This window comes from Gastrolobium bilobum, unplaced genomic scaffold, assembly GCF_033153095.1.
Source record: "Gastrolobium bilobum isolate Gb01-03AN ecotype WA unplaced genomic scaffold, APGP_CSIRO_Gbil_v1 utg40131, whole genome shotgun sequence".
Classification (NCBI taxonomy): Eukaryota; Viridiplantae; Streptophyta; class Magnoliopsida; order Fabales; family Fabaceae; genus Gastrolobium; species Gastrolobium bilobum.
The window spans coordinates 218,062-230,646 of record NW_026896531.1 but is presented as its reverse complement, the minus strand read 5'-3'; the positions used below and the strand labels follow the sequence as shown (position 1 = coordinate 230,646).

The following is a 12,585-nucleotide window of genomic DNA, read 5'->3' as shown; positions in this document are numbered from 1 at the left end:
GGATTCTGAGTTTAGGCTCTGAGAGGGCTAAATTGATAGAGTTTAAATAATTAAGTGATAAATAGATTAATAGGGAGTAGGAGCTGTTGTGAGAAGGGTTAGCTTCGAGTCCCAAAGAGAAAGACATAGTGGTGATTATCTAATAAGATATGGAGACACGGGACAAAGTAAAGTATGTAAAAATGGAATGTAATGTGAGTTGAGATTATTTGGGTGCTGTAGCATGCAACTGAAACCAAGAGGTATGAGCTTGTGTGAAACCTATGGAAGCAATGAAATGGTAAGATTAGTAACATCAATGGAAAAAACTGGGATAATGGAGATGTTGGGGTATTGTTGAAACAGTAAGGGCAGCGAAAAGAGTTAACTATTAAAGAAAATGTGAGTTGGAAAGATTCCAGAAATAAACAGTATGTATGCATGAGAACGGTTAGAGCCTATTATGGAAACGGTTAGAGGCTTTTGAGAACGACATTGGATCAGAAAGATAGATAGAGATGAGAATGAGGTGAAGTGATACAGACAAATTTGTAACATGGTTATATTATTACCTAAAAATTAGAGAAAGTGCAACCGTGAACCAGGAAAAGTTTAAAGTATTGTGAATTAAAAAGTCAGAGCACCAGACTAGACAAGTATTGTGAAGGATTGGGGAATGATAGATACTACAAAAAGGAGGTTATGCCTGTGATTAAAGTAAAGTGGTAAAGATACACACCTGATGAGGCTAATTGGGACCGGGAGGATGAGATTCTCCGGCTGTATCCTGAGTTAGCGGACAAGTATGAGTTAATTTTGCGGACAAAATTCTAAAATGTGGGGTGAATGTAACACCTCGCATTTCTAAGTTTAAACATTAATATGTTAAATGAGAATTAAAAGGAAGGATTAGTGAAAATCCTGAGAATTAGGCCAAAATACAAAGAAAGGGCAAAACAGTAAACTGCCATGCACACAACCCTAGGAAGAAAATTGAGTGGAAGGTCTCAGATGATAAAAATAATCCTGGAAATGGATTTAGAACGAAAAATTGAGTGTTTAGGCAAGTTTTAGAAAATTCAGTGAATAGTATTTTTACCGGGTAAAAATGCTGCGGTACAATTGCACCGTAAAATATGCCGATTGAGTTTTGAGCTCTAGGTTTGAAAATAAGTTATAAATGCTTTATATAGCTAGGAAATATAAATTCTGATGAAATTTTATAGAAATAAGTTAGTTTGGGGAAGCGTGGCAACGACGCGCGCAACAGCTTAAAACAACATTTTCTCCGAACGACCGGAAAACTTCGGATTCATCTGATCAAGTATAATTAAAGGACAGTGGTTAATTTTAAAAATTAGAGTTTCTAAATAGGTTTTGAATTTATGGACGTTTAGTGGAATCGGAGGAAAATTCAAATGAGTTTGAAATCACGTGAGGTGACGGTGGGACCCACCCCACTTAAGCCACATCATCCTTGGACACTATTCATCATCACTTCCCTCCTCTCCTCCAAGCAAACCCGCAGCCTTCCTCCTCCCTTGGCCATTTCCACTTCAAATTTTCATTTCATCATAACTTAGTCATTTTGGCTCCAAATCAAGTGATTCTTGTCTTGAAACTTGATGGAAAACACCTTCCAAACCTATTGGTACTAGTTTCAATCCTTGAATCTAGCTATATTTTGATAATTTCCTCCTCAAGGCCACAGCTCATAGTTGGAGATTTGTGTTCATGGAGCTTCTAAGTGCTCCAATGGTGGAGTATGTTTAGGAGGAGCCTTGTGCCTTGCATTTGGGTGAGTTTCCTTGTATTTAAACGGTTGATTCATGTGTTTTGAATTATGAACCCTAACGAGGGCTTAGTTGATTGATGTGTTTAGAGAGCTCAATTGGAAAAAGTTTGTACATGAATGTGTCTTAGAATAATGTGTATTAGCTATAAATGCAATAAAAATTATTGAGGAAAAATATGGATTTTTAACTTAGAGAAATTTTAGGTTGTCTCGGGTGTATGGGGATGGGAGGGGTACCTTGGTTGATGTTCTAGGAACACGCCTTGGATGAGACCCATAGGCTTATATACCGAGGACGTTGCGTGGTATTGGTAGCTACCATTCCCGCTTCGTCGTATTTTGTATTCCTATATTCCCCAGTTTCTCTAAATCCCTTGCTTTATCCCATTTTGAAAAGTGGTTATTTTATATTATTTATATGCATCGAAGTGAGCCATTGGGCGGAGTTTTCTCCAGAACCTCTGGGTTACTGAGATATATTCATATATCTCACCCTATCTTGGGGGATTTATTTCATGAGGTAGCAGTGGCACCGGAGCGGCGGGCAAGAAGCCCGTAGGATGAGTGTTGGAAGATCTTTTCATATTTTTCATTTTGGTGGCCATTGGGCCTAGGCTAGACTTAGGACAAGAACATTCCATATGTATGTAGGATGAGTTTCATAGTCATATTTGTTCATGTCATTTTTCCTAAGTCTAGTTAGTTGTATATATCATTTGAAGTTTATGTTTGAAGTTGTAATTTAAAGTCATGGAATTGTAAGTTGTAATATTTTGTACTTGAATACTTGATGTAATATGATGGAAGGGCTTTAGGCCTATTTTAGGATTATGATTATTTGTATGTTTAGAAATTGCATGTAAATGGACATTGGTGATTGAAACAAGTTAAGGAATTATAAAGTGAGCCATATGGTATAAATTGTGTAATAACTATAAATTGAGTTGGGTTGTAAGTGCCCCAAGGCATTGTTGGTCCTTGTGTGTTCCACCCATTGGTTATTAGGTACATTTGAGGTATTAGAAAGCATTTACAAATTTGGGGATTTTAGGAAAAACAAAGGAAACTCTGGCGAATTTTCTGTAGAATTGGCAGAATTTAGACGAACTTTGGGAGAGCATATCTCCCTCCACAAAGGTCCGATAGGGACGTGCCATATGCCATTTTAAATCTTGATATGTCCCCTACATTGTGTTAAAATCTGAGAAAATTATGGGTTGAACACAACCCTGTAGAATCCTGTGAAGACGGACTGTCCAGAACGCACCTATGCAGGGGCTATTTTTGGCATTTTTTTGGAATTTTATTTCTGCTTCTTTTCGCTATCAAATTAAGTGTATGATATGTCAAATCGAAGGTTGAGGTGTCTAGTTTGTGGTATAAAAATTTGAGAGAATTTGAGTGAGTGGTTTTTCAAAAGTAATTCGTGGAGTGAAGGATGTTTGGAGATGTTTTGGGGTTTGTTGGCCGTTTTGCTTGTTCAACTTCAAACGGCGATATCCGGAGCAAACGAGATCGAAATGACTCGTGTGATGGCTCATCGGAAAGGTATTTAAGTAGTAAAAAAGATAGCTAAAGATGAAGGACTGGTTTTGTGCGGTGTGCCCGCAGAAAAATAACCGAACCATGATCGATAGGTAGAAAACATAAGATTGAGAAATTGGCTAAGTGGGTTTATGGGAACCCTTTAGTGTCTTATATTAAGTAAAATAAGATATAAAAATAGTTTAAACAAGTATTCCGTAAGAGTTTACAGTTATGGTCACAACTTTTAATTATTACGCTTTTTATTATTTTAAATGCTCGCGTAATAACGGAAAAAGTTTACTCGCATTTTATAAATGAATTGTTGTGATTGTAACTGCGCTTAATATCATAATTAATGTTATCAATACCGGTGTACAACGGGCTGTTACATTTTATGGTATCAGAGTAGTTTTGTTAGGGAACTCTGATAATGTATAGTTGTGTTATGTGCTGCATAGTTGTATGTAGATTCTTATCGATTACTGCATATGTGATTCCTTAGTGAGGGTCTGATCAACCTATTCCTTTGTGTTAGATGTGTGGTCATCGTAAGAAGCCTGCGTGGCAACCCTGGAGCACTGAATGTAAGTCCTTAGCCTAATCTCTGATAATGTATAGTTGTGTTATGTGCTGCATAGTTGTATGTAGATTCTTATCGATTACTGCATATGTGATTCCTTAGTGAGGGTCTGATCAACCTATTCCTTTGTGTTAGATGTGTGGTCATCGTAAGAAGCCTGCGTGGCAACCCTGGAGCACTGAATGTAAGTCCTTAGCCTAATGTTGTGGCTGCAGTGTTAACTGCTACATGGACATGAGACGACAGTAAGTAAAAATATATATATATATAAAAATATATATATATATATATATATATATATATATATATATAAATATTAGAGGACTTAAGGAAAACAGACTTAAATATTTTTTCTGTCCTTTCTGGTGAAAGTTATAAAGTGGTATCATAAGTGAAAATTGTAAACAAGCCTGTGGTGTGTACAGTATTTGCAGAGGAGAGATTTGTAGCATTGAGGATAATAAATATATAATTGAGATGGGTTTATAATATGAAGACAGTATTGGTAAAATTTCTAAGTATAAGTGTAGTATAGTAAAACAATTATGTACAGGTGGACTTGGTGAATGGACTTCATTAAGGTGAGTGACTTAGAACCTGATGGGTTATTGAAAAATGTGAACATGTAAGCTTAGTTATGAGTTTGAATATGTTATGTTTGATTAGAAGTTATAAGTTCGGGATAGATGGTGTACACTTGAATGAATTGGGATGGTTAATGTAGAGAAATAAATAGGATATTTGATGATTAAGCTTAAGGGATTTGACCACTTGAAAAAGTTTACTCGCATTTTATAAATGAATTGTTGTAATTGTAACTGCACTTAATATCATAATTAATGTTAACAATACCGGTGTACAACGGGTTATTACAATGAACAAAATGATAACAAAACACCTAATCATATGCATTGTTCATGACCTAAGTCTAGCTTAGGCCCAATGGCCACCAAAATACAAAATAAATAGAATTCTCCAGCTCAGCCTACGGGCTTCTTGCCCGCCGCTCCAACTCCACTGCTACCTCCTGAAATAAAGCCCCCAAAGCGGGATGAGATATACGAATATATCTCAGTAACCCAGAGGTTCTGGAGAATACTCCGCCCAATGGCTCACTTCGATGCATATAAATAATACAACTTAACATATGAAAATGGGATAAAGCAAGGGATTTAGTGAAATAGGGGAGCATAAGGATACAAAATACGACGAAGTTGGAATGGTCGATGCCAAAACCACGCAACGTCCAGCCTATTGGCTCGGCATATAAGCCTGCAGGTTTCAAACCAAGGCGTGTTCCCAAAATATCAAACCAAGGCACCCTCCATCCATATCCACCCGAGACTTCCTAGTGTGCTCTTATCCGGATCACACACCACGACTCCAGATCAACTGGAAGTCCCTCACGGAGACCTATCAAGTGGAAGTCCGTAACACCCAAAGGCAAACAGTCTACTGGCCAGAGACACGGTACATCCTATGTACCAACACACATACAAAATGCATGAACATGTTATCCTATATTATTTACATACACTTCCTACCATTACCCTCAACGGGCATGGTGGAACACACAAGGGGATCAAACCCCAGTACCAAGAGGTTACCTGTATAATCCTCTCCCACAGCTCCAATGTAGTATATTTCCCGAGCTAAGTACACAACAGAAATGCCTACACAGAGGACATTCTCAATTAATTACCATTCATACAAACACATGCAAGTTATTAACTCTTCGAGCATGGTTTCAAATACTCACCAAAATCCCCTTTGGTCCGGGACCAAGTGCAACCCACCGAGTTCACGGTTCAGGGTTCAAATCCGCGTACGGCAACCTACATTGATCATATACGGATCATTAAAACACGACAAATCTATCAAAATCCAAAAACGTCAAAATCCACCCCCACCAAGGGTGTGGTTCGGCCATTAGTATGTTAATTTACAAATTATTATTTTTTATTTTCTTTTCATTTTTCTTAAGCATCCCAAGGCTACCCCAATATCATTTTAGGTGCCAATTTGCATTTTACACCATTCTACTATCATTTTGCCCATTTAACACAACCCAACACAATCCAATATTTTCCCATTGATTTTCAAACAAATCTCACACAAAGGGCCGCGGGTTTGGGGGGGTTTTTTCTCAAAATCTATTTGGTTTCATGGCTTAAGACTACTATCAATGTGTTTGGAAGGTGATTTCCAACAAATTTCAAGACAAACTTTGCTTGATTTGGTTGAGTATTATGTGAGTTAGAGGAGAATGAAGTTTCAAAGAAATTTGGCCATGGAGGGGGGTGGGGGCTCGGGTTTGGAGAGAGGAAGGGAGAGGGAAGATGATCATGAATAGTAAATGGCCATATGGCTTAAGTGATTTAAGTGAGGTGGGTCCCACCGCCACCTCACACGATTTCAAACTAATTCGAATTTCCCTCCGATTCCACTAAACGTCCATAATTTCATAACCTATTTAGAAACTCTAATTTTTAACATTAACCATTGTCCTTTAATTACCCTTGATCAGATGAATCCAGAGTTTTCCGGTCGTTCGGAGAAAATGCAGTTTTCAGCTGTTACGCGCGTCGTAGCCACGCTTCCCCAAACTCACTAATTTCCGTCAATTTTCATCAGAAATCATATTTTCTAGTCCTATATACCATTTATAACTTGTATTCAAAACCTAGAGCTCAAAACTCAATCGACACATTTTACGGTGCAACTGTACCGCAGTATTTTTACTCGATAAAAACACTATTCATTGAATTTCTGAAACTTGGCTAGCCACCCAATTTTTCGTTTTGAATCCATTTCCAAGATTATTTTTATCATTTGAGACCTCCTACTCAATTTTACCTTCCTAGGGTTGTGTGTTTGGCTAATTACCGTTTTATCCTTTCTTTGTATTTTAACCTAATTTCCATGATTTTCACTAATCCTTCCCTTTAATCCTCATTTAATATATTAACATACGATTTAGAAATGTGAGGTGTTATAGTTACCCCTTTGGATATATCACCAATTACCACATCAATGAGGTGTCCTCTAGCTACTCTCCAATCTTGTGGTAGATTGTTCCCGTCATTGATTTGTTGACTTGGTGTTTCTTCATTGTTTGCTTCATCTTCTTTTTGTCTTTCATCGTTCTCTTTGCCATCCAAGTTTATGTTGTCCATTCTTTCTATAAGATCATCATCACAAGGTTCCTTTCTAGGCAAGATATTGTTAGTCTCATTAAATACAACATGAATAGACTCTTCAATGACCATTGTTCTTTTATTATAGACTCTATAAGCTCTACTTGTGAGTGAATAGCCTAGAAATATGCCTTCATCGGCTTTGGAGTCAAATTTGCCAAGGTTTTCTTTTCCATTGTTTAAAACAAAACATTTGCAACCAAAGACATGAAAATATGAAATATTAGGTTTTCTTCCTTTGTAAAGTTCATAGGGAGTTTTCTTCAAAATAGGTCTAATTAAAGCACGGTTCATAACATAACATGCGGTGCCAATGGCTTCCGCCCAAAAATATTTTGGAAGATCATTTTCATTTAACATGGTTCTGGCAAGTTCTTCCAATAGACGATTTTTCCTTTCTATAACTCCATTTTGTTGTGGAGTCCTATGAGCGGAAAAATTATACTCAATGCCATTCTCTTCACAAAAGGTTTCAAAATCTTGATTTTCAAATTCTCCACCATGATCAGTTTTAATTGAAATAATATTTGAAGATTATTCATTTTGAATAAACTTGGCTAGTCTCTTGAATGATTTAAAAGCATCGCTTTAATATGTGGGAAATAAAGTCCAAGTATAGCGAGAATAACATCCACAGTGACCAATGCATAGTAATTGCCACCAAAGCTCATGGTTCTAGTTGGTCCAAAAAGATCCATATGCAAAAGTTGTAAAGGCTTTGTGGTATAAACAATATTTTTTGATTTAAAAGAAGTCTTTACTTGTTTTCCCATTTGACAAGCATCACAAACTTTATCTTTTTCAAATTTGAGCTTTGGTAACCCAATTACTAGGTCTAAGGAAATCAATTTGCTTAATTGACCCATGCCAATGTGTGCTATTCTTCTCTGCCATAACCAAGAGTCATATTCCTTACTAATCAAACATTTATCGTCATTTGAAGGCAATACCATCTAAGTCTATCATATAAATGTTATCCACTCTATGACCAAGAAACTTAACTTGCCCATCAATTAGACCTTCCATTTTACAAGAGGTTGAGTAAAAAACAACTCTATAATTTTTATCACATAATTGACTAATGCTAAGCAAGTTATGTCTAAGGCCCTCAACAAGTAAAACATTTTCTATAGAGACGGAGGAGGAATTACCAACTTTTCCAATACTGAGTATCTTTCCTTTATTGTTGTCTCCATAAGAAACATGTCCATGTTCTTTCTTTGTGAATGATTGGAATTTAGCAATATCTCCCGTCATGTGACTTGAGCAACCACTATCCAAGTACCACTTGGAGCTTTTAGCCTTCAAAAAACCTACATCACAAAGTCAAGATTTAATCTTTGGTACCCACACCATGTTGGGTCCTTGTGTGTTAGTCTTGGGCTTAGTTCCCTTAGGAACCCACACTTTCTTTTGCCTAATAATACCATTCTTTCTAACTTTACATGTGGATGCACTATGACCTTTTCCACCACAATGAAAACATTTAATGAATAAGCTATCTGTGTCATGTAGGATGGAGAAATGAAGAAGTTTTTATATGATTTTTCTTGTGTGCTAGTGTTAAAGCCTAAACCGGATTTGTTGAACATGCATCTTTGTTTGCCAAGCAACACATTTAAGTTATCTCTTCCACTTGTGAATTTGCTTAGAATTTCATTTAAATCATCAATTTCATTGTTTAGATCTTTACATGATGTACATGATGATGAAGATGCATGATCATTTGAAGATAGGCATTTGATACAACTAGTGCTAGCATCAAGTAATTTGAAAGTTTCATTTTCGTCTTTCAAATCTTCTTTCACTTCCTTTTCTAACGACACAATTTGTTTTTCCAAAGAACTAATAGTTTTTCTTGATGCTCTAAGAGTTTTAACATGTTTTAGTGTTTCATTGTGCATTTCTTCAAACATGTCAGACAACTCATTATATGAAGGGGAAATAGTAGAGCAAGATGAGTTTACCTCAGTTTCGGATTCATTTTTGTCCTCATTTGCCATTAGACATATATGTTGAGTCCCTTTGCTTGATTTCTCCGGTGGTCTCCCATCTTGCATGAAGCATAGGTTAGCTCCTTCCTTGGATCCATCATCGGAAGAACTAGATTCGTCATCCCAAGCAAGATAAGCCTTCTTGAAGTTCTTTCTATCCTTGCCTTGCTTCTTTTCATATTTGTCTTTCTTTTGAATATTTGGAAAATCTGATTTGTAGTGACCGATTTTTCCACATTCATAGCAAGTGATAGTGAGTTGTGAGGATCCTTCATCTTTAGATCTTCTTCTAAGAGGAAATGCGGATTTCTTTGAAAAAAATTTCTTAAAAAATTTTCCATACTTTTTTATGAAGAGACTCATTTCATCTTCATCAAGATCATTTTCGGAATCTCCATCTTCTTTTTCTTCATCTTTCTCTTTGCTTGGTGTTGAGGCTTTCAAGGCAATTCCCTTGCTTTTCTTGATGGCTTGTTCCTTCAAGGTTATTCTAGTTAGCTCCATTTCATACTCTTGAAGTTTGCCGAACAAGGTTGCAAGATCCATGGTTTTCAAATCTTTTGATTCCGTTATAGCCGTCAACTTGGGTTGCCATTGTGCACACTTCTAATCACCTTAGCAATTAACTCAAGGTTAGTAAAAGATTTATCTAAAGCATTTAGATGAGTGACAAGGTGTGTGAATCTCTTTTGCATACTTTGAATACTTTCATTTTCATGAATCTCAAACATTTCAAATTCTCTAGTGAGTGCATTTAATTTTGTAAATTTAACATCACTAGTTCCTTCATGGGTTATTTGAAGAATATCCCACATTTCCTTAGCATTCTTACAATTTGAAACACGAAAGTATTCATCACCACCTAAGACATTTGTGATCAAGTTTTGAGCTCTAGCATTCCAATTTCCTTTCTTAATTTCATCTTCGGTGTAATTATCTATATCTTTAGGAACATCTTCATCTTTCGCATTTTTATAGTAGGTGGTGTGTACCCTTTTTCAACTACATTCCATACTCTTAAATCATTAGATTGAAGAAATATTTTCATCTGACTCTTCCAATAAGAATAATCGACGCCATTGAAAAATGGAGGTCTAGTACTAGACGATCCCTCAAGGGGCATATCATGGTTCAAAGAAGCCATCCCTTCTCTTGAAGCGGTTAAGCTCTTTACACAAGAGTTCAAGCTCTGATACCACTTGTTGGACAAGTGGCTTCAATACTCAAGAGGGGGGAGGGTGAATTGAGTTTTACAAAATCTTTTCGCAAAGTACCTCCTTTGATATTTTAAAGACTATTTCTTCAATAAAGTGATTTAATAAGAAAAAATCTAAGTGTAAGAGCAAGTGTAGTGATCAACAAAGTAAGCAAGCGAATATATAAAGACAATCTAAAATGCAATTTTAATACTTAAATAAAGAGATTAAGGTTAGACAAATTGCAAACTAGATGTATCCTGGTTCGGTCACCACCACCGTGACCTACGTCCAGACTTAAGCCGCTCGATCGATTCTTTTCACTAACTATCAAGCTTGAGGGTGCTTGACAAACCACTACAATCTTTCAAGACTTCGGGCTCTTGATGCCTTACAATTTTTCACTCCAAATTTTCTTATGAATTTGGTGACCTTTCAAGTGTATAGGGTTCACTCCCTTAACTACTCAAGAAATCAAAGAAAGGTGTTTAACAATGGCTAAGTACTCTCAAAGTACAAATAACACAAGTTGAAGAACTATGGTTCACCTAGAGATATATATTTCCCCTCTTAAACAATCAAGGGAACATTGGATGAAGCTTCTAGAGATTCTGAAAATTCTTGATCTAGGATAAAACTCATCAAGAATAACCTTAATTAAGAGCTTATGATTTCTCATCTAGTCCTCCTTTAAGAAAATAACGTCAGTGCTCACTTAGATTATCTTGTCCTTAAGATTAAATAAGAAATCATCCCTGATTCTCTTAGGGTAGCCAAAAGATATGCACTATTTCGTACAAGATTCCATCTTATTTCACTGCTATTGTAAGACGTGTGCCGTAGCACCCTAAATCCGAATATGGTTTTATCTGGGCTTGCACCCTTTCCAAAATTCTTTAGGTGTCTTTACAACAAAATTTGACGAAACCAAGTTAAGAAGGTACATCTCCTTCTCTTAGGCATCTCCCTAGAACATTATTGGTACGGATGAATAATTGAACATGGACTTCACCAAGTCAGAAATATTTGATTTCTACGTACTGCAACTTTATCCAACTAACGCGTTCTTAGAGTAGACAGTTATACAACTACCCCCTCTTAAATCAGGTAAGACTTGAACTTACCAGACAGATAGCCAACACTTTTGAACACCTACATGCTATTCTGCCTTAGACTTAAACCTCTTGGAAACTTCCAAAAGCTTTAGACTTATAGCGCACTAGGTTCATCTGTCCAAATCCAGAGTAACCATTCATATAATGAAGTACTCACCACCTCTTCTGGCTTGAACACTAATTGGTCCACATACATTAGTATGTACCAATTCTAGTTGAATATTTGCGCAAATCCCTTTGACCTTGTAAGATTGCTTAGCCATTTTTCCTTCCAAATAGGATTTACATGTAGCTTTTAGTTCAAAGACTATGGAACTTTTAGTCCCTCTTTTAACTAAAACATGTTTCCTACTTGAGGTAATGTGACTCAATCACAAAGACAAAAGTTATTCTTCTGGTCTAATAAGAGTTTTATACCAAGAATATAATTTGTTTCCCCAGTACTTCAATACCAAAACACTAACTTAGCCAACTCTTTATGCTTGATTTGCTTCTTTCCTTATAGTCCATCACCGGGCATTGTCGGAACACATGACCCACCACCAGTGGCAGGTTAGTTTATCTACAGTGGTTTTTATTTTATTTAAAATGGTATTAGTAATGATATACGTTGGGATTATACAAGGGAGGATACTGTAACGTTTTGGTCGCAAATAAGCCATTACACGAATATAAATTGGGCACACCCAGATCAGGAGTGTGATGAAATGCAAGGGGCATAAATACGAAATTGGCAGATGGATCAAGAGCTCTATAAGGACCATGTGTTTGAGAGCAAGCAGGATGTATAAATGGCAATAAAACAATACTGTATGGCAAATCATCACATAATTGTCGTAGAAAAAAGTGATACGAAAAGGCTGATAATGGTTTGTAAAAATCACAATGACGGTTGTCCATGGAGGATGAGGGCATATGTCAAAAAAAGGCGGTACTAAATGGTTTATAGGCATATAGAACAACACCCACACATGTGTTAGTCAATCACTTTCACAAGATCACAAACAGCTTGACTCAAATTTCATTTGTTCATTGATCATCGGTAAGTCAACTAGCCTCTGTATTTATACAATAATCACATTGTATCGCTAATACATTCTTGTTTGTCAAAACGCAGAAATGATACGAGAAGAGCCAACTATTAAAATTGGTCTAATCTAGGAAAAGATTGCATCCATTCTTGGATTTCATATCTCATACAA

The 12,585-nt window shown here is 36.4% G+C and overlaps 1 protein-coding gene across 1 annotated transcript; it reads right to left on the bottom strand.

Moving 5' to 3' along the window:
- Window positions 1-6,883: 6,883 nt before the first annotated feature.
- On the bottom strand, window positions 6,884-9,618 carry LOC133300292 (uncharacterized; the record flags this gene model as incomplete). Its single annotated transcript, XM_061499812.1, has 3 exons — window positions 8,781-9,618; window positions 8,230-8,391; window positions 6,884-7,245 (listed from the first exon to the last, which is right to left on the bottom strand). Coding segments are annotated over exons 1-3 (1,362 nt in total), but the record flags the coding sequence as incomplete, so codon positions are not given.
- Window positions 9,619-12,585: the final 2,967 nt, after the last annotated feature.